Consider the following 25,857-nt stretch of genomic DNA (forward strand, 5'->3'; position numbering starts at 1 on the left):
TTTTTTTTAAAACTGGGCTGCTAATGATTTTTTTTTAGAAAATGTTGTTTATATTATAATACAATACGACGCCGTTTTGAGTTAGGGTTCCCAGTGCCAAAACGACGTTGTTTAGCGGCCCTTGACCCGCGCTATGACCCGACCCAGCGAGGATTCGCGCGTTTTTTCCATTTGAGTTATTTGCGTGAACAGTCCTTCCTCATTTTTGGTTGTTTTAATTCAGTCCTATTTTCATTTTTTTTATTTTTTTAAATTGGCTTGCTTAATTTTTGCGCGTTGCAATTTAGTCCCTGGTGCTAGGAAGTGGACACGTGTCCAGAAGTTGGTTTATTTTGCCATTCGGCCCTCCTCTCTTTAGCGCACATTCAATTTGGTCCCAATTCGTTTTATTTTAGAATTCATTACGATTTTCCCTCAACTTGTATTATGTTTTCAATCTAGTCCAATATTTAATTTATTTTTGTTTTATTATTTTAAATTATTCATTAATACTTTAAGTTTATCACATATATTATTTACATTTATCGTTTATTATTTTATATATTTTCTATGTAAATTCAATATAAATTATTTTTATGGCTTATTTTATACTTTATTCTTTTAAAATTCACTTTTATATATTTTTATGATTTAAAGATTTATAGAACAATATTCTTAGACAATATAATTTTATATAAATATATACACAATTTATACTAAATTATTTTTATCCTATGCTATTGATTTCATATTATTCCATTATTACTCTTAAATTCTCTTTTAAATATGTTTATGTATTTTCTTTCAATTCATTTATATATATAATTTATTTCTTTTAAACCCTATTTTATTATATATTTTATTTATTTCAAATTTTTTACATATATTATTGTGTATATATTATTTATATTAAGTTTTTCACTCCATATCTATTACTTATTTAAATTAATATGTGTACATTATATTGTGAATTTTGATTTTCTTCTTATAATACTTACTTAAAAATTGCATTTAAATACTATTATTTATGTAGTGTTTATTTTATTAACTTTATTTTGAATCTATCACAAACTCATATACATTGATTATTTTAAAATTTTGAACGTATAATTTATTGATTATAATTTCTCCTTTTGCCATTGATTTCTTTAGTGTATCTTTTAAAATTGACTATTAATTCATTTAATTTCAAAATATTGATATTGGTATTTGTATAATGTATGATTGAAATTATTGTTGCTATGCATGTTTATATTTGTTTATTAATTATTTGTTATTCATTAGTGTATGATTCATTTACAAATTATCCTTTTGTGTCGTATGTTATCATTTAATCAAATTACATTTTATTCAAAAGTTTATAAAACAAGACTCGATATTTAAGATTTTCGAGAAGATTATGCCCTAACTTACTGGCCTTCAATTTTCTCGTTAAATTCAAAATAGCCGAGTATCCCTTTTTTCAATAAAATCATACAAATTTCAAATAAAAGCTTATTCTCGAGAATTCAAAATGTTATATCCTAACTCACTGGATACGGCGTTTTGTTATCTCAAGATGAGATTTTTAATAAAAACAATTTTGTGTGTTATCATCGGAACTTCAAAGAATTATACCCTAACTTACGGGGTTTCGATTTCTTCATTAAAGTAAGATGGCCAAATTTTATTTAGCTTTCAAAATAATAAATTTCAATAAGGATTTTAAGAGGGGAATTGTTTTGATCTCTTCAAATTTTCAATATTCGACATTAAGACATTAATTAATCAACTAGGTATCAATTTTGGGCGTTACGAGGGTGCTAATCCTTCCTCGTACGTAACCGACTCCCAAACCCATTTTTTGAATTTCGTGGACCAAAATCGTTATTTTTAATAAAATCAAATCGTTTATTAAAAACAACTACTTTTCCAGGTGACCCAATCACACCTCATAAAAATAGATTGGTGGTTACTCCATTGTCGTTTTTAAATAAAAGTCGACCCCATTTAAATAAAAATGGTTTCGACAATATGAAATATAAATTTTAAATATTTTAAGCAATAAATATTAATTATTTATAAAATTTAATTAGAATATATACACTATATTTTAAATATTTAAATATAACCATTAAATATTTGTAATTAGTATTTTAAAAAATATCTTTTTATTTTTAATTAATGATTTTAACACATTTGTAATTAAGTACCAAGAAAAAAAATGGAAACTACTATGTTATTGGAGGGGTGAAAAAGTAATTAAGCACTAGAAGTGCTTTTGGGAGAGGAAAAGCTAAAAATTTTAGTTTCTCCTTTTCAGAAGTGCTTTTGAAAAACACTTCTGAAAAACTAAAAATTTCAGCCAAAAGCAGCTTGTTTGGCACAACTTTTCTTCCAAAAGTGTTTTTGGAGCCAAAAGTATTTTTTTAAGCACTGCAGAATAGGCCCTAAGTGTTGTGATCGGGTGCACCGATTCAAAGGATGAAGAAAATCAATAGTGAATCGAACAAGAAAGCAGCGAGACTGAAACACCCCAAACCTGGCCTAGACGTTATGGTCGAATCTGACGATGTCATAGGGTAGTGCTTTTCGAAAAATATGTTGTCGCTAAATTCCTTTTTCTATTTAACCATTTTTTTCATCACCTTATGTTAATTTCAAATCGTGTCGTTCGTTTCCAAAAAATTATTCATTTACAAATTGTTATTCAATTTCAAAACATTTTTTTTATTGCGGAAGTTTTTAAACAGTTTGGGTATTCGTGGTATTTTTGATAAAACATTAATTTCATTTGAAAACCCGAGTTTTACCTAACACTAGCAGATTTAAATCATAAAACCGTATAAAAACCAAATTTAAACCAAAATCCGTAAAGACCATAATTACAACAAAATACTCCCAAATAAAAGTAAAATCATAAATAGGTAATAAATAGTGTAAATGAAGTCGTGTGGCCACCAATGAGTCCTCCGCCGCACTGATCCGCTGATATCTAGAGATTATCTGTACAGATTAAACAGAATGGGTGAGTTTACGTAAACTTAGTGTGTAATCCCCATACAAATGAACATATAGTAAACAGATAATCACAGTCTAAGCTTAAGCCCTTTTCAGTATCAGTATCAGTCCAGTTTGGGCCTTAGCCCATCTCAGTACAAAAACAGTCATGCAGTAGGGCCTTATCCCATCACAGTATCAGTAGCAATAACAGATATGCAGTCACAAAAATCCTACCCATCCAGCCTTTACACACCATCTCCGTCCAACCCTACACTCCATGTGGGGATATAATCAACCCACCCATCCCTACACTCCAAGGTAGTACCGGAAGTGACACAAAACAGTAATTTGCAGCTGAGCTGCCAGTATGTTAGGCTTAAGAGCCTTTCAGTACACTTCCTCCAAATATAATAATCCCCCAACCCAATGCAATGCAATATACAGATATGACATGCTATAACATAATATCATGCATGTAAACAGGGCATACAGTATCAAATCAGTAGGACATCATCAGGCTTAATCATAACAGTCATACAATCATTTCAGTCAATTAGGGGTCTAGGTAAACTTACCAACCCTACAGTAGGTTCACAGTCGACTTGGGCGACCCGTGCAACCTTATCCGTCAAACAGTGAAAATGAGCCTACAAGCCCATGATGTTCACCCGTGTGGCCCACATGACCCAAATTGGCCTTGGCCTCGTGCTCCATTTTAATGTAACCCGTGCTAGTTAATTATTCATATGTGTTTCCACTATTTACTTATATGATCCTTCAAAGCTGTCTACTTGAGTCGCTGTTACTAAATTATTTGTATCTTAAGCTACAGAATTCTGAATTAAGATCCACAAATTTTCCCTGAAACTAGACTCACATATCTTCTTACCATAAAATTTTCATAATTTTTGGTTTACTCAATAAGTACAGTTTATTCTTTAAAGTTTCCCCTTTTTTGTTGTCTAATAGTTTCGACATTTCTAAACTAAAAATTAATTATCTTCTTGTACAGAATTTGGATGATATTCTCGTTTATTTATCTTGAAAATAGACTCATTCAGGATTTTAAACATATAAATTATAACCCATAATTATTTTCTCCAATTTTTATAATTTTCCAAAGTCGGGACAAGGATTCCGAAATCATTCTGACCCTATGTCACTAAAATTCAAATATCTCATAATATGAGATTATTTTGCTTACTTTGTTTCTTCTATGAGAAACTAGGCTCAAATATCTTTAATCCCATATTTTTTTCATTCTCTAATTCGATTTCCACAATTTATGGTGATTTTTCAAACTTATCCTACTACTGTTGTCCAAACAGCAAGCAATTTCAGCTTTTCTCCGAATCCCTTATTTTTGTGTTCGGGTACACACCTAGTTTTGTTTGATGCTAAAACAATCCCCGAGCACTCCAAAGCCGCAAAAAATTCAAATCGGTACGTTTACGGAAATCACGATGCAAGCCTTAATCCTCGCGAAATGCTGCTGCCAACACCCTGGAATTAGACTATTGAACACAAAATAATCTCTTAAAATGATACCCAACAACTTACTGAATTTGCACAATTGCTGCTTAACGCTACGAAATCAAGAAGAAAGAATGGTTTAGGGGAAACAAGGAAATTTCAGCAGTAGAGGAAAGACAAGAAAAGGTAATCGAGTAAGAAGCAAAGAAGAAAAACATTCGGTAGAGATGGGGGAGAGAAAACGTCAGAAAGATGGAGAGAAAAACGACACTGTTTTTTTTAAAAAGGAAAAGGTGATCAGATTTTGGATATTTTTCCCCATAATCCCCTCCTAAAATCACTCCCTCACTTTCCACTACACATCCACCACTCAAAAATTCAGTTCAGCACAACTCTTGCCGAAATTAGGAGCAAAAATACAACTTTTGTCATCCCAAAAATTCAAATCCATGACCTCCCTCACACCAACACTCCACTTATCCACCAAACCAACAAGCCCGTTCTGTTAATTATTTGTCAACTTTTACTTAAAAGCCTAATGACCAAAGATAGGGCTTATTCATAAAAATACCAAAATTTGCCCAAGTCCTAGCTTAAACTTGGGACCTCCCAAACATACCCAAAACACATAACCACTAAAGCAAACAGATATTTGTGTCATGCATTCACAATACCCAAAATTAAAATTTTAGGGAATTACAGAGACCAAAGGTGAAAGTAAAATAAACAATATATTAAATTAAAAATAATATGGATGGGCCTAAAACGGATTCGGATTAGCCATTTACAAATATAGACGCACTTAAGTAAAATTTTAGGTCCATATTTCGGATCGAGTTTGGACAAACATAAAGAGTGTTAATATCATGTATAGGTCCGACCCGTCCCATGAACTCTAGCCGTCCCTATTGTTAAGAAGTAGTTAATATCAACACTCTTGCTCTCTTATAGTTTGCATTATAATAAATATCGTAAAAAGTAAAAATTTATCTAGATTTGGATATATAATCAATATTTGTTTTCATAAATATATAATTTTTAAACACTGAATCAAAATGTTTAAATATATATTAAATGTTGATCAATAATTAATTAATTAATTTAAATAATCAGAATATCAAATAATTAGGCAAATTAAAGAAACATCTTACATTATTTAAGTTAATTTAAAAATAAAAAACATGGTAATAATTTTTTCAAAGTTAAAAGGGATATGCAATATGTTATATTATTCATGATTTAAAATGCAAAAAAGGATTTTTTTTTTTGTTTACTGGACAATTATAATTTTAATGTATTGATAAGGCTTTGGAATTTACATTAATGTTGAGATTTAATATTTTATAAATATTTTTAATATGTATTAAAGTTTTAAAACACTTACTGTAATAAAACCAATTTTTAATAGTTTAACTGATTAAAATATTTGAAAATAAATATTTCATTTTAAACAATAAAAATTCAAGTGAAAAGAATAACAATAATTTAATGGTTCTAAATTTGAGGTAAAATTGAGTTAATACGTTAAACAATTGAAGGTAATTTTAGAAAGAAAAATTATTATTTATTATTTTTGTAATCAAGAAACATTCTTCAGTCTTTCATGTTATTACCTATATTATGAGAAAAAATGTAATTAATTTTTTTGTTTAACTGTAATGAAATTTTTGGGGAAGTCAGAATTATAATGAAAGTATTTGCATATATCTCTTTGAAAAACATTTTTGCATTATAGATATGTGTTAAGTTTTAAGAATAATTAAGTTACATTTTTAATTTGCATGTCTAGTATACAATATGTTAAGAGTGAATAATTAGGTAAATTAATAATTTTCAGTTCTGGGTTTTAATATACATTAAAAGTATTTTTTTAGAGAAAGTACTATGTATTTTGAATTTAAAATAGATTATATGTTTTTAATTTGAATTTTTTAATATTAATTTAAAATCAATCCATTGATTTTTTGGGTAAAAGTTATTCATCCTTCTTAATTTTATTATCCTAAGATGCATTTATTCTTATTATTTTAAGAATGCCCTATTTTATAGCAAATTTTAATCAAAAGACAATTGTGTTTATTATTATTTTTTCTATGTATTTTTTTAGTTTAATCGTTTTCTAATTATAAAATAATGAAAATATACTTACATATTAAAGTACTATAGAATTAATGTTAAAAACTATTTTGACTTCAACTAAAATTAAATGTAACACTCCTAACCCTTATCCGTTGCCGGAATAGGGTTACAAAGCATTACAGGACTTTACGGATTAAATACGAACATTTCACAACATTTAATATACATATCAAGAACCATTCATAAAACACTTACATTGTCCCTTATATGGGTCCTCCAGGCCCAAAATACGCGTTAAAAATAAATTAGGACCAAACCGGAAACTTAGAGAATTTTTTCCCAAAATTCTAAAATTTTTCCTAGGTGTAGTGGACACACGCCCGTGTCCCAGCCCGTGTCTATACCCGTGTAACTCTCTGACTTGAGTCACACGGCCAAGCCACACACCCATGTGCTAAGCCATGTGCAAAAACCTGAGCATTATGTTTCTCCAAACACATATACCAAACACAATTAAACAATACATAGATAAGTTGATTGGGAACATAAACAAAATGTAATTCTTAACATTTACACAAATCAATCTAATCCTATACATGCCATATAAATCATAATATGTGTTGCAAAAACTATCGGAACTAGTTGGATAGTGTGGCTTGATGTATTGATTCGATCTCTCGATCTCACGTTAATCTGCAAGAACATTAAACAGCACAAGTAAGGTTAATGAAGCTTAGTAAGTTCGATATGTTAAACATAGATCTTACCGAACTTAATATAATAAATTAAATAGTAAATTAATCATTCAATCTCTTTGTCAAACACAACATAAATCGATGAACACACTTCTTTCAAATCAATATCAATAATAAACTATAAATCTTTCAAATCCAATCACATAAGTCTTTCATCAAATTTTACCAAATCAAAGAACGACTTACGGATATGAGTACATCATATTCAGAAGCCCGAATGCTGCATAAGTGCTAAATTGAAACCCATAAGGGTTGAATGGAAACTCATAGGAGCTGAACTGAAACCCATAAGGGTTAAACAGAAACTCATATAAGTTAAACAGAAGCTTGTGAGAGCTAAACGGAAACCAAACTCGAAAGTTCGCAACAAATGCTGAACCTCAGTTTACTTGGGTAATTTGCCGTCAATTCATCCTTTGCATATACCGTCAATTCATCCTTTGCATTTACCATCAATTCATCCTTTGCATTTACCGTCAATTCATCATTTGCCACAGAACGATTGTACTTAATCCCGCGTTCCACTCGTTTTGAACATTTAATTCAATTTCATAATTTAACAATAATTTTATTTTCAAAAATAGATATGAATAAATACATAATAATATTCATAAGTTAGTAAATAAACATTAAAGTTGAACCATAAGAACTTACCTGAGTTAAATTGTAAGATTTGCAGTAATTCAGGACTATTCTGCTATTTTCTCTTTTTCACGTTTGTCTACGAGCTCTTGATCTAAAATGTAAAATTATTCATTCATTAGCATATATTTCAGTTTCAATTCACTTCACATTACCCTTCAATTTTTGAAATTACACAATTACCCAAGCTTTTATAATTTTTGCAATTTAGTCCTTCCCCAATTAGTCTATCAAATGAGCTAATTTTTCTCAATTAACAATTTATCTAAATATTCTAGGCTATCACACAGCACTTGATAATTAGAATTTAATACCAAACCCTAATATTGATCTTTTTCACAATTTGGTCCTAAAATCAATATCTATCAAAATTACTTGATAAAATCATCATATAACAAAATTAAATCTCAAAATCCATGTTAATTCATCAAAAACATCCAACACTCATCAATGATAACTTTAAAATTACCCATAAAATAAAAAACTAATGAAATAGATAGTTTGACCTAATTGTAAAAGTCTTAAAAACACAAAAATTTTAAGAAAAGAGCAAGAATTGAACTCACATGATGTAAAAATATAAAAAAATCAGCTTTGGGAGCTCTCTTATGGCTATTTTTGGCCGAAGATTGATGAAGAAATGTCTAGAATTCAATTTAGTCATTTGTTTTATTTTTAATTTAATTTCCTAAATGACCATTTTACCCCTAAATCACCCAATTTCAAGATTTTTCTCTGCTTATGCCGCCTCAGCCTTCTAATGGGTGTCTAATTGTCTTTTTGGCCCTCCCTTATCTACCACTTAAGCTATTTAATCACTATTTCTTTAATTAGCAAGTTTTGCACCTTTTTCAATTTAGTCATTTTTACTTAATTAACTATCAAAACGTTAAAATTTTCTGACGAAACTTTAATAATACCTTAATGACACTCCGTAAATATTTTTAAAAATATTTAGGCTCAGTTTATAAAATTGATGTAACACCCCTTACCCGTATTCAACGCCGGAATAAGGTTCGAGGCATTACCAGAACACACACTTGTAAACGTATTAAACTGAGTCATAAAATTTCATCCAAATTAAAACTTTTCAAATTTTTATCTTTGAGTCCCTAAATAGGGCCTACGAGGCCTAATACATACTCATTCAACCAAGTCATGCAAGTTTGCACATCCACAAAATACATCATAAACATATAACTTAACTAATATTAGCCAACCTCAATGGCCTTATACAAAATGAACTATCAAATATTATAGGCCAACATTTTAGGCCAACTCATAATGACATATACACACATAATCAAATCCCTATACATGCCATAGACTTAAAAATACTTGAAGATCATTGGTACAATACCAATCAATAACTTGTTAGTATGATAGAATCTCCGACGACCTCCAACTCGAGCTAGCATCTGTGACACTATAGGAAAAAGGAAAGGAAAGGCGGAGTAAGCATTATAGCTTAGTAAGTAGGTATGTAAATAATAAACAATTTATTAACAGGCTTTTATAAATTTCCACAATATATTCTCAAGATAATTCAATCATAATTGCACATAGTTCCACTATTTATTCATGTTCATCTCAAGTTATTTACCCGAGTCAAAGTCACTAAATTATTTATATCTTGAGTTACAGAACTCCAAATTAAGTTTTGAAAATTTTCTATAAAACTAGCCTCATATATATTCTTACCATAAAATTTTCAGAATTTTTGGTTTAGCCAATAATTATAGTTTATTCTTTAAATTTTCCCTTGTTCTGCTGTCTGACAGTTTCGACCTTTCTGCACTAAAAATTAATTATCTTCTCGTACAGAATTCAGATACTGTTCCCATTTGTTTCTTTTGAAAATAGACTCATTCAAGATTTTTAACATATAAATTCTAACCCATAACTATTTTTTTACAATTTTTAATAATTTTCCAAATTCAGGATAGGGGATTCCGAAATCATTCTGACCCTGTCTCACTAAAATTCAAATATCTCATAATATGAAATTCTTTTGTTTACATCGTTTCTTTTATATAAAAATAGACTCAATAAGATTTAATTCCATCCTTATTCAACTTCTAATTCAGTTTCCACCATTTTTGGTGATTTTTCAAAATCACACAATTGTTGCTGTCCAAAACTGTTTTATTTCAAATTTCACTCTTTCATGAAACATCATAACAATATGCTCAACATTCAATAACATAATTCAACTTGCATGCATGATACAAGACTTTATCTCTTCACTTACTCCTTTGCAACTTTACCACATTTCGATCACATACCGAACACATTGCTCATGAGTATAGACATACATATACCTGCACTTATCACCACATAGTCACACATAATTTCACTTAGTCGATTTTCCTGATGAACATTTTAGAATAATAACAGATACACGGTGGTTCCGTACATAGCACCACCATTATGGTCAATGTTATCCGGTACACATAGTAGCCTACACTTAGTACTACACATGTGACCAATATCATTCGGTACACGTAGTAGCCTGCACATAATACTACACACGTGACCAAAGCTTCCGGTACACATAGTAGCCTGCACTTAGTACTACACATGTGACCATAACTATCTTATACTCATAGTAGCCTACACATAGTACTACACATGAGTTCTCATGACGCCTTTCATATCCTTTTCTATTCCGAAAGTTCAACCGGGAAATTTCTCACTTATTCTCACTTTGTCAATTTCATCCATAGTCAATCTCAGTTCATAATTTACATCAAATGATCATTCAATATACAACCACATCTCATGTAATATAACAAAATATTATAACATAAGTAAAAATGATATATTATTTACATACGAACTTACCTCGGTAGCACAATCGGTGAAAATGACTTATTCGTCATATTCTTTGTTTTTCCCCCGTTCTAAGTCCGAATCTCATTTTCCTTGATCTATAACAACACATTTAACTCATTTATTCATCCTACTACTTTAATTAGCCTAAATTCACATTTTGGCAAAATTTACATTTTTGCCCCTAAATTTTATCATATTTACATTTTCCCCCCTAGGCTCGTAAAATGATTTTTATTCAATTTACTTGTATTTTAAGCCTAGCCGAACCATTTCCGTAACTATAGCAGTCCATAATTTCCATTTATTCACACACTTACACACATTTTACATTCTTTTTTACAAATTAGTCTTTTTTGACAACTTCATCAAAAATCACTTAGTAAAAGTCGTTTACTACACACCGAACATTCATATTTTACCATTAAACATAAAACACAAGCATTTCTCATATGGGAAAATTTTCAAACATCAACCCTAGCTCAAATAAATGGTAGAAATAGAGAGATCGTGTTACGAGGATTTAAAAAACGTAAACATATTAAAAACAGGGTTAGAACGGACTTACAATCGAGCTTGGAAGCTTGAAAAACCCTAGCCATGGTTTCTTCATGCAAAATTCGGCCATAGCTTGAAGATGGACACAATTTTGCTTTGATTTTGGCTTTTTAATTCTTTTAATTACTAAATGACCAAAATGCCCCTAACTTAAAAATATCCAATTTCACTTATCTCATGTCCATTTTTGTCCAACAATTTAACCAGTGGTCTAATTACCATTTAATGACCTCTAATTTAAAAACCCATTCCACTCAAGTACCTTTATAAACTAAAACACACATTTTTCATCTATTTCAATTTAGTCCTAAATATTAATTCGGATACCCAAACAATAAAATTTCGTAACGAAAATTCTACATAGTCGTTCAATCACACAATAAAAATTAAAACTTAATCAGAATAAATTTTTCTTACTACAGATTTGTGGTTCCAAAACCACTGTTTCGATTAGGCCCTAAATCAGACTATTACAATCGAGGTCTCAATACCTCGTTTCGAAACCACTTACCTAATAAATCTTTCTAAAACACAAATTACTAATTAAAATATCTTCTAAAATCACACTTGACTCAAAAATAATAAATAATAAAATTTTCAAAGTCACTCATCGGATTTAGTGGTCTCGAACCACTGTTTCCGACACCACTGAAAATTGGGTTGTTACATTAAATATTTTATTAAATTACTTTTATGAAAACTAAGTTAATTACCATTATGAAGAAAGTTGTAATGAAAAATAATTTAAAATATAAAAGTGAAACATAAATAAAAATAATTTATCTTAAAATTAAATTAAATTTTAAATATTTAACATGTATTTGCATAAAAATTATTTAAAAAGTTTGTTAAAAAAATAGATAAAAATAAAACATAATTTTTATAGACAATAATTTATTAATAAATAAATAAATTTACAACCAGAAAAACCTTAACTTAATAGTAATGGAATTTTAATATCATTTTCATAATCGGATTGGTAGTCGAACTAGTTAGGGTACTGGTTTATTAGTTTAATTAGTCTATTCAATTCGATTAAATTAATCATTAAAAAAATTAAAAAAGCTTGTTCAACCGATCTGTATCAATTCTTAAATCAATCAGTCTAATAATTTTTTTGGACCAATATTCTAATCGATTCTCAATCCAATTGACCAGTCGATTAAAAACATCTTTCATCCTAAATTTTGTAACACCCCCTACCCGTATTCGTCGCCGGAATAGGGTACGAGGCATTATCAGAGTTTATCAAATTAATTTTTCGTTATTACGAGTTACTTACTATTCATTTACCTAAACATATCATGACGTCCTTTAGAGGGGTCTCCAAAGCCCAAAACATACTTCGGGATCAAACCAGGATTAAATCGAAATTATAGGGAATTTTTTGCAAAATCCCAAATTTTTTTTGTGAACTCAATATAATCCCTTTATAAATATCCAACATTCCCTGCAATTTTAAGACCGAGACCAATCCAAACCAACCAATCCAATTCAATCAATTTGATACCAAATCATACTTCTATTATAATTATACCATTTAGCATATTTATCACTCTTTAATACATATTCATTAGACAAGTTTTGGCATTTATATAATCATCAAACCATCAAACCATATACATGCCATATAAATCAAAAAGGAAATTTACAAAAGCTACCGGAGATAATCTGGATAGTGTGATCCTCAGTGTTGATCCGATCCTCCGTATATTTTCACGTCAATCTACAAGAGACATTGAATACACTCAAGTAAGCTTATAGAAACTTAGTAAGTTCATTGGTATAAAACATAAATCTTACCAAACATTCATACATTTATACATTATACACCATTACTAAGTTTACCTGTCAACCACAATCATTAGTGAGTCCCTTAGTATAAACTCACTACCACTTATCAATTTACTATAATTCTTTTGAGCCCATTTGTCACTTACCATCCTTAATCAAATTAGGGAATGGTTACGGAAAATTGAGTACTTCACTTCCACTTTGCCATAGTATAACTATGGTCTTGCGTATGATCACTTATCACTTTCCGAAGCCATAGCCCTGTCACGGTCTTGCACAGATCACATTTATCACTTGTCACTGATCAGATAAGTGTAGCTAAAGCTACCACTTATCACTTGTCACTGATCAGATAAGTGTAGTTAAAGCTATCACTTGTCACTTGTCACTGATCAGATAACTGTAGCTAAAGCTACCATTTATCACTTGTTACTGATCAGAAGTACTCAAATCTGACGTTCCACTCAATTTGATCATTTATTTGGTTTTCACATTGTTATTTTATTCTCAAGTCATCAACAAATATATCTCATCATACATTATATAATTCATGAAATTAAGATTTAATCATTAAATTTCAGCCATATGAACTTACCTGGGTTGATTTGCAGAATTTGTGAAAGTTCAGGGACTAATCAACTACTTTTTCTTTTCTTTGACTTGCTTCGGGTTCTCGATTTGCAGTAAAAATATGAAAAATCAGCTTAAGAAAACCTTTCTATGGTGCTTTTCCTGATGAGAATGCAGAAAAATAAAGAGAAATCTAGATAATTCAACTTTAATCCTAGCTTTATCAAGTAAAATTTGCAATATTCCAATTTTACCCTTAATTCTCCTTATTTTCTTATTGATTTCATGCCTTTGCCGTCCAGCCCAAATAGACCTTGGGCCTATTTGCCTTTTAAGCCCTATTTCTTTTATCATTTAAGCTATTTAATTATTTCCATAATTTTGCATTTGTTACAATTTAGACCTTTTTGTTCAATTAACTATCGAAACTTTAAAATTTCTTGACGAAAATTTACTACTAACATTTTGACACTCCATAAATATTTATAAAAATATTTATAGCTCGGTTTAAAATCTCTGAGGTCTCGATACCTCGTTTTCAATTGTAATTATTTTAATATTTATTTCTTGTACACTATTCACTATTTCAAAAATTTTCCTAACTTCACATTTAACTTATACACACTAAATTAATAATATTTTCTACTCACTTGTCAGATTTAGTGATCTCGAATCACCGTTCTAACACCACTTGAAAATTCAGGTCATTACAAATTTAATCTCATTTTGTAGAAACCTATTAAGTGTTTCCTGTCTATATTTATTTTATTTTGGTTTATTTCAGTATCTTAGATTATGTTTTGTTTAAAAGACCTTTTAATGGTTAAATATATATTTAAAAAATGTTTAATGCCGTTTAAAAACTAGTATTTAATTGAGTGCTAGATAGATTAAAAATTAGTCAAATTGCATTATTGATCACTATATTATGTATAAATTATGAATTTGATTTTATACTCTAATTTAATTATTTTAATCTTTTTATCTTTTTGAATTTTGAAATTTTCAATCATATCAAATGATAACCATTAATTTCATTAAATTAAAATTTGTTATTCTAAAATTTTACACAAAAATATATTATCACATATATAATAACATGCCAACTTGTTATTTTCATGTAATACTTACAAAAACTACGTCATTTTAGTTAATATATTTAAGAATTACTATTTGAATCAAGGTTGAAATTTTAAATTTAAAAAGAAAATGAGACTAAAATGATCAAATTGACAAATCAAGATTAAATCTAAAAGTTATGCATAATACAACGCTAATAATAAAATTTGACCTAATGAATTCAGCTTCTATCATTTGTATTAGTCTTGAAATTTCAAGATTTAAAAATATAGGGACTAAAATGAATCAAATTAATATATAAAAATTAATCCAAAATTTATGTATAATACAAGGATTAATAACATAATTTGACCAAAAATTCCCAATGCGAGACAGCTAAACAAGAAAACCTCAACTGTTACTAAATAATAATTCATGTATTTATAAAAGAAAAAAGGGAAAAGACGCTGGATTATTCTTATGAGTATAAAATATTTTCGTTGGATTGAAAAGCTGTTTCTTCAGAATTTAAGATAACCAATTTTCCTTGCATCCATTAGTGGTTTACTGATTTTAAAGCCTTTTTCCTTTTTTGGTTTTTTAATCTTAAAAAAACCTACAACCATGTCGCAGACTAACTGGGAAGCTGATAAAATGTAGGTTCTGTTTATGCTGTGTTTTTTGTTTCCAAGGGTTCTTTTATTTCATTTTTTTTACTAATTTAGTCTAAGGTTTTTGTGTTTTAACTTCAGGACTATTAATGAAGTTTCCATTTTGTTCATTGACTTCTTTTTTTTTTTCCTTTTTAAATTCATTTTTTGGGGTTGTCCATGGATTTAGTACCTCATACTGATTTAGGGTTTTGTTGGAGACCAACATAAATGGTTTTTTCTTCTTTTTTAATGCTCCCACCGTTATGTTTTTCCACATTATTATGAAGAATATCTTGATAAAATTATCATCTAAGACTCTTTTGGATGAAATAATGCAAAATTTATAACGTAGCAATGGAACACAGCATTCTGTTTTTTTGAAAATGCTTCTGAATTCAAGTCATGGCTTGTGGAAATTTCTAGCATTATATGGTGATACATTTTTTTTTTTGGCTAATGAAGGTTTTCCTATGAATTAAGGTTTAATGTTCTGCATTTAAGTTGTCTACTTTTGTAATAATCTGATAACTGAATTTTTTTTATCCTTTTTGAGAACAGGTTGGATGTGTATATATATGATTATCTGATGAAGAGAAAGTTAAATGCTACTGCAAAGGCATTTCAAGCTGAAGGGAAAGTATCGACTGACCCAGTAGGTATGATATGCCAAAAATAAATAAATCTTGCGAAGAAAGATAGCTTCTAGATGGTTAGAATTTAATTTTCTTTTTTAAACTTAATGAAACTGATTTTTTAATGTGTTTTCCAGCTATTGATGCACCTGGTGGATTTTTATTTGAATGGTGGTCTGTATTTTGGGATATCTTCATTGCGAGGACAAATGAGAAGCATTCAGAAGCTGCTGCATCTTATATTGAGGTGTGTTTGTGGATGCTTACTAGCATGTAATGTTGCCTTTATATTTGGTTTTCAAGTTGTATGTGTTGCCCTATTTTTCTTGGTTTAGCTCTCTCTGTTGTCTAGCATATATAGATTACTAAAGTTGTTTCTGGAAAATAAATTTCACTGCATGCTAAAAAATTTGGAGTTGGATTTTTAATTGATACTGTTATATCTGCTTCCTGGTATTTGCTCCCATCAATTTACTTGTCTTACGTTTCTTTTTTTGGGGATGGGAAGTTCAAATGAGTATGAGTGAAATGCGACGATGGTCATTTTTAAGGAACAAACAGTGGCTTTTTTATTTTGTCCCTGGAATTATTGGTGTCCTTGGGCACTGAATCTACTAAAGGTTGTGAGGAATGAATTTGACTTCCATACTAAACAAAAATTTTGTATAATGTGGATTGGAATATATCATTTCAATTTTTGTGTGAAAAATTTTCATTTATGTTATTAGTCATTTTACAATTGCTGTTTCGATGAGTTAGTTGAGCAAGTTTGCTGTGTAGTTAAATTGTTTAAAAATGGCAGACTCAAATGGTCAAGGCTCGAGAGCTGCAGCAGCAGCAACACTATCAAAAGCCTCAGCAGACGCAGATGCAACAGCTCTTATTGCAGAGGCATGCTCAGCAACAGCAGCATCAGCAGCAACAACAACAGCAACAGCGACAGCAACAGCAACAGCCACAACACCAGCAGCAGCAGCAGCAAAGAGAAGGGACTCAGTTGATAAATGATGCTGCCAGTGGGCTTGTTGGTGAACCTCTCATGAAGGAGAGCAGTGCAAGTGCAATTGCTGCCACAAGAAAGATGTATGACGAGACTTTTAGGTTTCCACGCCAAAGGGATTCCCTGGATGATGCAGCTGCTAAGGTACATTAACTTGATAGGAATGATCCAACCCTTTTTCTCTCATTCTCACAGTTTCTGACATCAGATAGGTTTGCAGCAATTAGGTGATAATTTAGGCCAGCTTCTGGATCCTAATCAAGCCACAATGATGAAAGCAGCCTCAGTGGTTGGCCAGCCTCCTGGGTACTTTTCAATTTTCATGTGTCTTTTTTTTTTTAAAAAGTCATGTATTATTTCCTTTATTTGCTTTGTCATGTCTTTGTTATGTTAAAACTATTAGTGACTAAACTCTACTCCTTACAGGCAAACACTGCATGGCACACCTGGAAATATATCAGGTAGTCTTCAGCCAATGCAAAATCGAGGTCAGCAGATTTCAGTGCCCACCCAGGTAGTTCATTGTCATTTTATCCTTTTTTGTATATATTTTAAAGTTTTTAACTTCAACTGCAGGTTTTAAACCCCCTCCCCCCCTTTTCCATTTAGTAATTTTGGTTGTTTTTTATACCATATCCTGATACAGGATTCAAGGAGTGAGATCAATCCAATGTTGACTCCTAGAGCTGCTGGTACTGATGGATCATTAATAGGAGTTCATGGTAAAGTTTTGACCTCCAGAAAGCTGTTTCTTTATTTAGACTTTTGTACTATTATTTAATTGTGAAACAACTACCTTAAAATAATAAAATATCCAACATTTATTGCACTTTAGGTGCGCTGAATATTCCTTTACTCTTAGTAAACTGAACCAATTGTTCTACTTGAAATGATCCTTGTAACACAATGTGGCATTGGTGAGAGCGTGTACCTCTTGGAAGGTTGTAATTACAGCAAACCTTTTAAGCAATAGAAGTTATTGGATGTGAAACCAATCTTTGAGTCATTGATACAGAGTGCATTTGGCTTAGATGAGAAGAAGTAACCTTAGTTATTGACCCCTTTGAATATATTGCTAGAAATTTATTACCACTGAAATGAACGACCTTTTTTTTAAAAAAAAAAGGATTGAAGATTTTGGATTATACTTTTTAACTTTGTTTGACAGTCTCAATCACTTGTCATAGGACCTTGTTTCAGCAGGATGTACACTAGCTTCCTCTGACCTTTTAGATTGGTAAATCAATATAAATTACTACCTGGTTATCTCATTGCTATAGTTGCATAGTCGCATGTGAATTGCTTAAAACTCTTTTAAGTTCAATGAATTGCATATATTCTTTTATTTTTTTGCTAACATCGCTTTCAATATGATTTTAAGGTAAAACTGATTGCTTTTATTAACTTATGTTGTTCTTAAGGATCAAATCAAGCTGGTGGCAATTTGACATTGAAAGGATGGCCTTTAACGGTGAGTCTCTTGACTTACAGTTGATATCAAGTTGCTATTTCCTCCCCATTTACAGTTTCACTTTCTCACTGCAAATGAACAATATTGGGTTCAATTTTTGACGTTTATTACAAATGTTAGGAGCCATTTACTGCTAGGTTGTGAAGACAATTAGTGTGTTTACTAAATTTAAAATACTCATGGCATGTGTTATGCTATGTTAGGGATATCTGTTGAATAAATCATTTGTTAATAGCACGTACATATCTTGCCCTGAATGAAACAGATGTTTATGCTGCATTTCTGATTTCCTGCAACTAATTTCTAGTGCATTGGATAACAAAATTTTCACTACTCTGCTTAAAAAAAGTTTGCTGTCTTGGTTGAAGGGTTTTTATGGGTACATGGGCAAACCCTTGATATTGTGGCTCATGGATAACTGCTGAAATAACTTTGTCTAATGGATACAGGAAGAGGACTAATTTGTATGTAGAATAATGACACAACTGAAATAATTCCTGTTCTTTCTAAATTGTTCTTATGAAAAGTAAAGTGGAGTAGAACAACCAAGATAACTTAATCTTTTATCTATGGTTGAAATCTGATAATGATTGTTGACAGTGCTGCATAAAATGTGTATCAGATTTGATTTGTGGGTTTTTTGTTCAAATTTTATTTATATTTTATAGTAAAAGTAATAAGGCATGCAAGGTTGATATACGGTTTCCTTGTCTAATATTATCTTACCAACTGCAGGGACTGGACCAACTTCGATCTGGGCTTCTCCAGCAGCAGAAAACTTTGATTCAGACCTCTCAGCCCTTCAGTCAGCTTCAGCTACACCAACAACTTCTTCTTCAAGCACAACAAAACTTGTCATCTCCATCAGCAAATGATTTTGAAAGTAGAAAAATGCGAATGCTTCTGAACAATCAGATTATGGGTCTTGGGAAGGATGTCCCACTAAATTCCCTCGGCGATGTGGTTCCCAAAGTTGGATCACCTATGCAAATTGGTTGTCCTGTGCTGCCTCGTGGAGACTCCGATATCTCAGTTAAGGTATATTTATCTGTACTGCACATCAATTGACAATTGTTATTATTCCTGATGCTTTCATTAGATTTGAAGCTGTTGTAGTTTGCTCACTGTGGTGTTTCATGTTTTTTATTCACAGCAGCAACAACTGCATCAAAATAATCAACAATCACAGCAAATTGGACAGAATCCACTTTCAAGTCAGCAGTCTCAGAATTCAAATCACCAACTCCAGCAGCAAGATAAAATGGTTGGTGCCTGCAGTATGATGCCTGATAGTAGCATATCAAACACCTTTAATGGAAATGACCAGGTTTAACATTTGCTGGGATTGGGCTGTTAATCATGCTATCTGTACACTATTTTCTCTCTGTTTTATTGTTTGTAGTTTGTTCGTTCCCCAAAATCCAATTTTTTTTTTTTAAAATGTATGTTATAGTACATTTGGATTCTTTCTGATCTATCCCATGGCCTGGAATTGGAATACTGTAACAACCTCATTTGTACATAATTTGGCCCAAAATTTCTAACTCAGTACTACATCTTTGCTTAAGGCTTCAAAAAATCAAGTCGGCCGAAAGAGGAAGCAGCCAGGGTCGTCATCAGGTCCAGTCAATAGCTCGGGAACTGCGAACACCACTGGACCTGCTCCAAGTTCACCTTCCTCACCTTCTACTCACACACCTGGAGATGCCATTTCAATGCCCACATTGCCTCATAATAGTGGTTCCTCTAAGTCTTTGCTCATGTTTGGCTCTGATGGCTTGGGTTCCCTTACATCAGCTTCTAATCAATTGGTAAAGCTCCTATCCATCTTTTGATTAGTCTTGCTTCAGTATTTTTTTTTTTTAAGTTCTTATTTTCTTGTGGTAATGAAATTTACATTTTGGCCCTTTATCTTCTAGAAAGTTCCTGAAGCAAATGTTGGGAAGCTATCATATGCTTATCTGATTTAGGTATCACCTGAGAGGAAGCCGGAAATATAATTTAGAATCTTCTAAGTGGTGAAGAAGTATATAAAATAGACAATGTAGTAAAGTGATAATTGTTTTAGATAGGCTCTTTAACTTTAAGAATCAATGCTAACTTGATTTCAAAAGAGATGCTATCAGAAGTGAAATCATTAAAAACCGACAATCTACATGTTTGCAGTCTTAGTTAATACTGAGCTACATAAAAGATTGGGTTTTATCATTAGACACATCAATTGGAAGAATTTACACACTGCTGCTAGTTATTTTTCTTGATATTCCATTCTGCTGTGGGGTAACTTGACATAGTAAATCACAGGCTGATATAGACCGTTTTGTGGATGATGGGTCTCTAGATGATAATGTGGAGTCATTCTTGTCTCATGATGATCCAGAACCTAGAGATAGAGTTGGTCGGTGCAGTGATGTCAGCAAAGGTATAATTAATGTTAATTTTTTAATTATTAATTGCATGTGTTTCCCCACAGAAATTACCTGCAATTTCTTACAATGGCTGAAATGCTTAAAGATTTAATAATATTGTAATCTCAGGCTTAACATTTATGGAAGTCCAGCTTATCCCAGCTAGTACAAGTAAAGTAGAATGTTGTCACTTCTCAGCAGATGGGAAGTTGCTTGCTACTGGTGGCCATGATAAAAAGGTACAGTGTGATTTGATTTAATTTCATACTATTTTTTTCCTTCTGTGGTATTAAACTATGTAAAACTTTTATTCTGGCTGATAGGCAAGCTTCAGTGCTATTGTAGCTGAAGTTTTTTATTTTTCTAGAGGAAACCAGTTTTAACATGTTTGCTTGATGATATCATTACGCAGGCTGTGCTTTGGTGCACAGAGTCATTTGCATTAAAGTCTACTCTTGAAGAACATTCTCAATGGATAACTGATGTTCGCTTCAGTTCAAGCATGTCAAGGCTCGCTACCTCTTCAGCTGACGAAACAGTCAGGGTTTGGGATGCTGATAATGTTAGTAAGCATACATCTTTTTATCATGGAATGTCTCATCTGATCACAGTTCCAATCACATTATAGCTGGGTCTTTAATAGATAATATTTTTAATCCGCTTCGCAATGACCGATTCTGCTGTGCATTTTCTGGTTTGTTGCTTTTGGAAACTGCTTCAGTATGCAGTTGCTATATGACCTACTTGTCAGAACCACCACCAAACAGTATTGACTGCTAGGCATTAAGAACATAAGAAAGGAAGTCCACTGTTGCAGCTGTAGATGGCTTAATGAGATTTCTGTAATCAAGCCCTACTCAGTGAAGGGTTTGTTAGTTGAGTCATGTTGAAAATTGGTTACTAGAAGACTCTGAAAGTAATATTTTTTATGGATATTAAGTTTTGTCACGTGAAGCATTTACTCATGGGAATTATACCAGTGAAGTTCTCTTTAAATTTCATGATTTATGGATGCATGGTTCTATTTTGCAGCCTGCTTACTCGCTCCGTACTTTTGTGGGACATTCTACAACTGTTACATCACTTGACTTCCACCCTACCAAAGATGACCTTATCTGCTCATGTGATAATAATAGTGAGATTCGATATTGGAGTATTAAGAATGGTAGTTGTGCTGGAGTCTTGAAGGTATATAGCCTTACGATTCATTCTCAAGAAATGGTTTTGTACAATGCTTATCTCTGTTTTTCTTTTGCAAATCCTATTTTTACCATTAGTGCCTTTCTCTTTTTTTGCCTTTAATCAGGGTGGTGCAACCCAGATAAGATTTCAGCCCCGTGTTGGAAGGTTTCTTGCTGCTGCAACTGATAATTCTGTATCCTTACTCGATGTAGAAGCCCAAGTTTGCAGAGCCAAATTACAGGTCAGTTGGGAGTTTGCTATAGTTATTATTTAATTTGATTTTGGATCTTGTAACCTACAAGCAAATGGGTTTTGGTAATTGTTAATGGGATGCTCTTACACTCCAGCTTTGTTGCATATAGAGTGAGAAAACTCTGTGATCATGATGTTACACGGTCATAGTTTCTTTGTGTATCTGTTGGCAGATGCAAGGCCTTTGAAAAGGTCTTGACAAGAATGCATGTAGTGTTTTGAGTATCGGATGGTTGTATATGTTGTTTGTGGGAGTGCTTTCTAGGAATAGGAGTCTACATGTTCTAAAACTTATACCTCCATGGCTCATAACTTTTCTAATTGGAGGTTTGGTTTGAATGATTTGGCATCCTGTCGTTTTTCCATCAATGCTGCTAATCCATTTGGTTCTTTTTTAACTAACAAACCCTCCAAACAAAGCAGACTTTTTGCCCTAAATCTTTTTACTTTGACTATGGAAAAATAAAAATCTTGTAGTTTTTTTTCTGTCAAATATTTCTATCATGTCTCTTTTGCTTCAATTCTGTTGACTATTATTTTCATCTCATCAACTGTCATTGCAGGGCCATAAAAGTGTTATTCATTCTGTGTGCTGGGATGCTACCGGTGAGTTTTTGGCATCTGTAAGTGATGACTTGGTGAGAGTGTGGACGGTTGGATCCAGTGGCAAAGGAGAATGTGTTCATGAACTGAACCGTACTGGCAACAAATTTAACACTTGTGTTTTCCATCCTTCTTACTCTTCCCTGTTGGTCATTGGCTGTTATGAGGTGAGTATTGCGTGCCTTCAATATCATGTTTTTAAGCTATCCTTGTTACTTTGGGCTGGACCGCCTTCGTTTAGTTTCTTTCCCCATTTTCCTAACTCAATCCACTAATTATTGTGGCAACTAGACACTGGAGCTTTGGAACATGCTTGAGAACAAAATAATGACACGACATGCACACGAGAATCTAGTGTCGGCTTTGGCAGCATCAAATAGCACTCGCATGGTAGCCTCAGCTAGCCACGACAAGTGTGTGAAGCTCTGGAAATGATTTGACTCCCTGCATTTTATCCACTCTACTGTTAAAATGGTATAGTTCCTTGCACTAAATATATAACAAGGTTTTCTGACAGATTTTTTTGTACTTAGTTCATCCCAACTATTTTGAAGCAGCAAAAAAAAAATCGTGGTGGTGGTTGGGGGGGTTAGATTTGTCCACCAAAGAAGAAAAATGTCAAACCTTAGGCCTAACCGGTCAGCTTTGAGATATTATCTCTTTTGTTAAGGCAATTTATGTTGGTTGGATAAAGAAGAAACAAGGTTTAAGGATGTGTAGCACTCATATATATATATATATAAACATTAGAAATTAGAGAGAATTTTCTTTTAACATATACTGAAATATTGTTGAAAATTTGATGGATGTTGAAAACTGTAATAGGCAGGATTTGAATTCGACTTATATTGGAAGGGTCTTTTTGATTTTTTTTGGGGGCTTAAAATATGCTATTAGTGGAATATGTCCGTTGGTCCCACTTTGCATAGATTAAAAGTTTAATTAAACATAATATTTAAAATAAATGAATAAAACAGAAGTAGTTTGATAAATAATGGAATGAATTGAAATATGACAGAAGAAAATATTAAAATATTAAAACATATGAATGTGTTAAATTTATATAAATTGAATTATTAATGTGTAAAAAGTTATATAAATTTATAGGACTTAACGCACTAACAAAAAAAAATGAAAACATGACCACAAGCAAATAATTTTCTTTAGATCGAATCACAAATACAAATTATGTACAATATCTTATGAATTAAGAGACAATATAGATACAACATGAATGATATAAAATCATAACACAACATAAAGTAATAATATAAAATGACATTCAACTTCATCTATTTCTTAAATAAGTAAAGCTAAATTTGATTCACTGTGACAAATTATGCAAAATGCGTGATGAATTGAGATGTGACAAAAATTACATGAAAAATAGTTGCCTTTTTTCATGATTTGGTCTTAGAACTATACTTGTTTTTTTCACATTTTCACATTAGATGTATATATATTTTTATTTTTTGATATTTAAATTATCATTTTCCTCCAATTTCACCCCCAAATTATAGTTTGAATACCAAAGTGTGACAAAACAAGTCGAATTATCAAAGTGAAAAAATCGCATCTTTTTTCCTTCAAATTCAATCATGACAAATTAGGTGAAATGACTTCTCCAGTCCTTCTCAATTTCGAAAATGAGTAAATTAGTCTTTGACCCTTAATTGCTTAATTTCGAAATTGATAGAGACTAAATTGTTCCAATTCTTTTTACAGGAACTAATTTACTCACTTTCAAAATTGAGAAAGATTGAAAAGTCATTTCACCGATCAATTATACAAATGTGAGTAAATCAATATACAAATATAAATTATTTTCTTAATTGAATGATTATGACAAACTTTTTCATAACTGGACTAACATTATTTTAAATTAATTTGGATTCACGTGTGAAGTATGGATAAATCAATTTAATTAAATTATTTTAAAAATAAATAATAAATAAATTATTGTATAAAATTGTTACTATGGCAAATTATTTAAACATTTTTTTTATTTTGGTGTTAAATTGGAGTAAATTAAAGATGAAGAAAAAGAAAACATAAGAAATAAGTAGAACATGACAAAATAAAAAAAATTGCATGAACATGAATATATAAGCAGTATTATAAATCTGTAAAAAAAAAAAATCTATATAGCAGCCTATTTATACTCATCAGACGATATGTAAGCTCTACGGATCATAGAATTAAATTGCGGTTGCGGATGATACGGACGTTATGTAACGTGTAACGGCTGTCGCGGATGTGATTTGTTTTTCAAAAATCACAGTATTTTTAAAATATTATATTTACATATTTTGCAACAATATTTTAATATTCTAATATTAATATACTCTTTTATATGTTTTATTTTAAAAATAAAAATATAATTTTATAGATAAAAATTCATTGAAAATAATTATGGACTATACAAATATTATCATGCTAAATAATTGATAATAACAACCATAATTTCAATGAGTAACATATAAATAGTCTAATATTAGAAAAAGCATATAAATATTCTCACATTTTAACATGAAAAACTTCATTTTACATAACTTGAAAAATACATAAATACAAATATGAAAACTTCATTTCTTACAATTCACCACCAAACTGAATGGCGTGGAGGATCTAAAGCATCTCCATTTTCAGCACTGCCTTGGTTTTGATCCATTCCCATTCCATGTGAAAAAGACATCACATTGTGTGCACCATAAGGTGCATCACTCATAGGAAACATGTGGTATGGTAAATGGTAACCAATAAATCCATAGCTTGGATTTTGTTCAAGTGAGGTGGATAATTTGCATTTGGTTGGTAAGAATGAAAACCCTAAGATGATTCATTCATTTCATTATCATTTGTAGCTAAATTATGTGATGATGAACCTGCAAATGAATCATGAAAGTGTTCTCTCATCCTTCTATGAGTTCTAT

The 25,857-nt window shown here is 31.1% G+C and overlaps 1 protein-coding gene across 4 annotated transcripts; it reads left to right on the plus strand.

Annotated features, from left to right (window-relative positions):
- Window positions 1–15,191: 15,191 nt before the first annotated feature.
- Window positions 15,192–23,770, plus strand: LOC105773536 (transcriptional corepressor LEUNIG). Of its 4 annotated transcripts, none has more exons than XM_052632582.1 (18): window positions 15,192–15,379; window positions 15,935–16,032; window positions 16,146–16,255; window positions 16,811–17,152; window positions 17,229–17,314; window positions 17,435–17,522; window positions 17,655–17,730; window positions 18,430–18,479; window positions 19,215–19,517; window positions 19,636–19,806; window positions 20,048–20,290; window positions 20,784–20,901; window positions 21,017–21,126; window positions 21,300–21,449; window positions 21,920–22,075; window positions 22,194–22,310; window positions 22,885–23,091; window positions 23,216–23,770. In XM_052632582.1, exons 1-18 carry the CDS (start codon window positions 15,348–15,350, stop codon window positions 23,357–23,359), a joined length of 2,601 nt encoding a protein of 866 aa, XP_052488542.1. In that variant the 5' UTR covers window positions 15,192–15,347; the 3' UTR covers window positions 23,360–23,770. The 4 variants fall into 4 exon arrangements, with proteins under 4 accessions (XP_052488542.1, XP_052488544.1, XP_012450975.1 ...); XM_052632584.1 differs by having other exon boundaries at window positions 19,636–19,743; XM_012595521.2 differs by having other exon boundaries at window positions 15,193–15,379; window positions 19,633–19,806.
- Window positions 23,771–25,857: the final 2,087 nt, after the last annotated feature.

The sequence above is a fragment of the Gossypium raimondii genome, chromosome 6 (assembly GCF_025698545.1).
Source record: "Gossypium raimondii isolate GPD5lz chromosome 6, ASM2569854v1, whole genome shotgun sequence".
Lineage (NCBI taxonomy): Eukaryota > Viridiplantae > Streptophyta > Magnoliopsida > Malvales > Malvaceae > Gossypium > Gossypium raimondii.

Bases quoted from the DNA above. Each gene is read 5' to 3' on its own strand.
- LOC105773536 (XM_012595521.2), top strand. From the start codon at position 15,348: ATGTCGCAGACTAACTGGGAAGCTGATAAAAT. The intron at 21,450-21,919 runs GTTAGTAAGCAT...TCTATTTTGCAG, and splicing joins GGGTTTGGGATGCTGATAAT to CCTGCTTACTCGCTCCGTAC. The intron at 22,311-22,884 runs GTCAGTTGGGAG...CTGTCATTGCAG, and splicing joins TTTGCAGAGCCAAATTACAG to GGCCATAAAAGTGTTATTCA.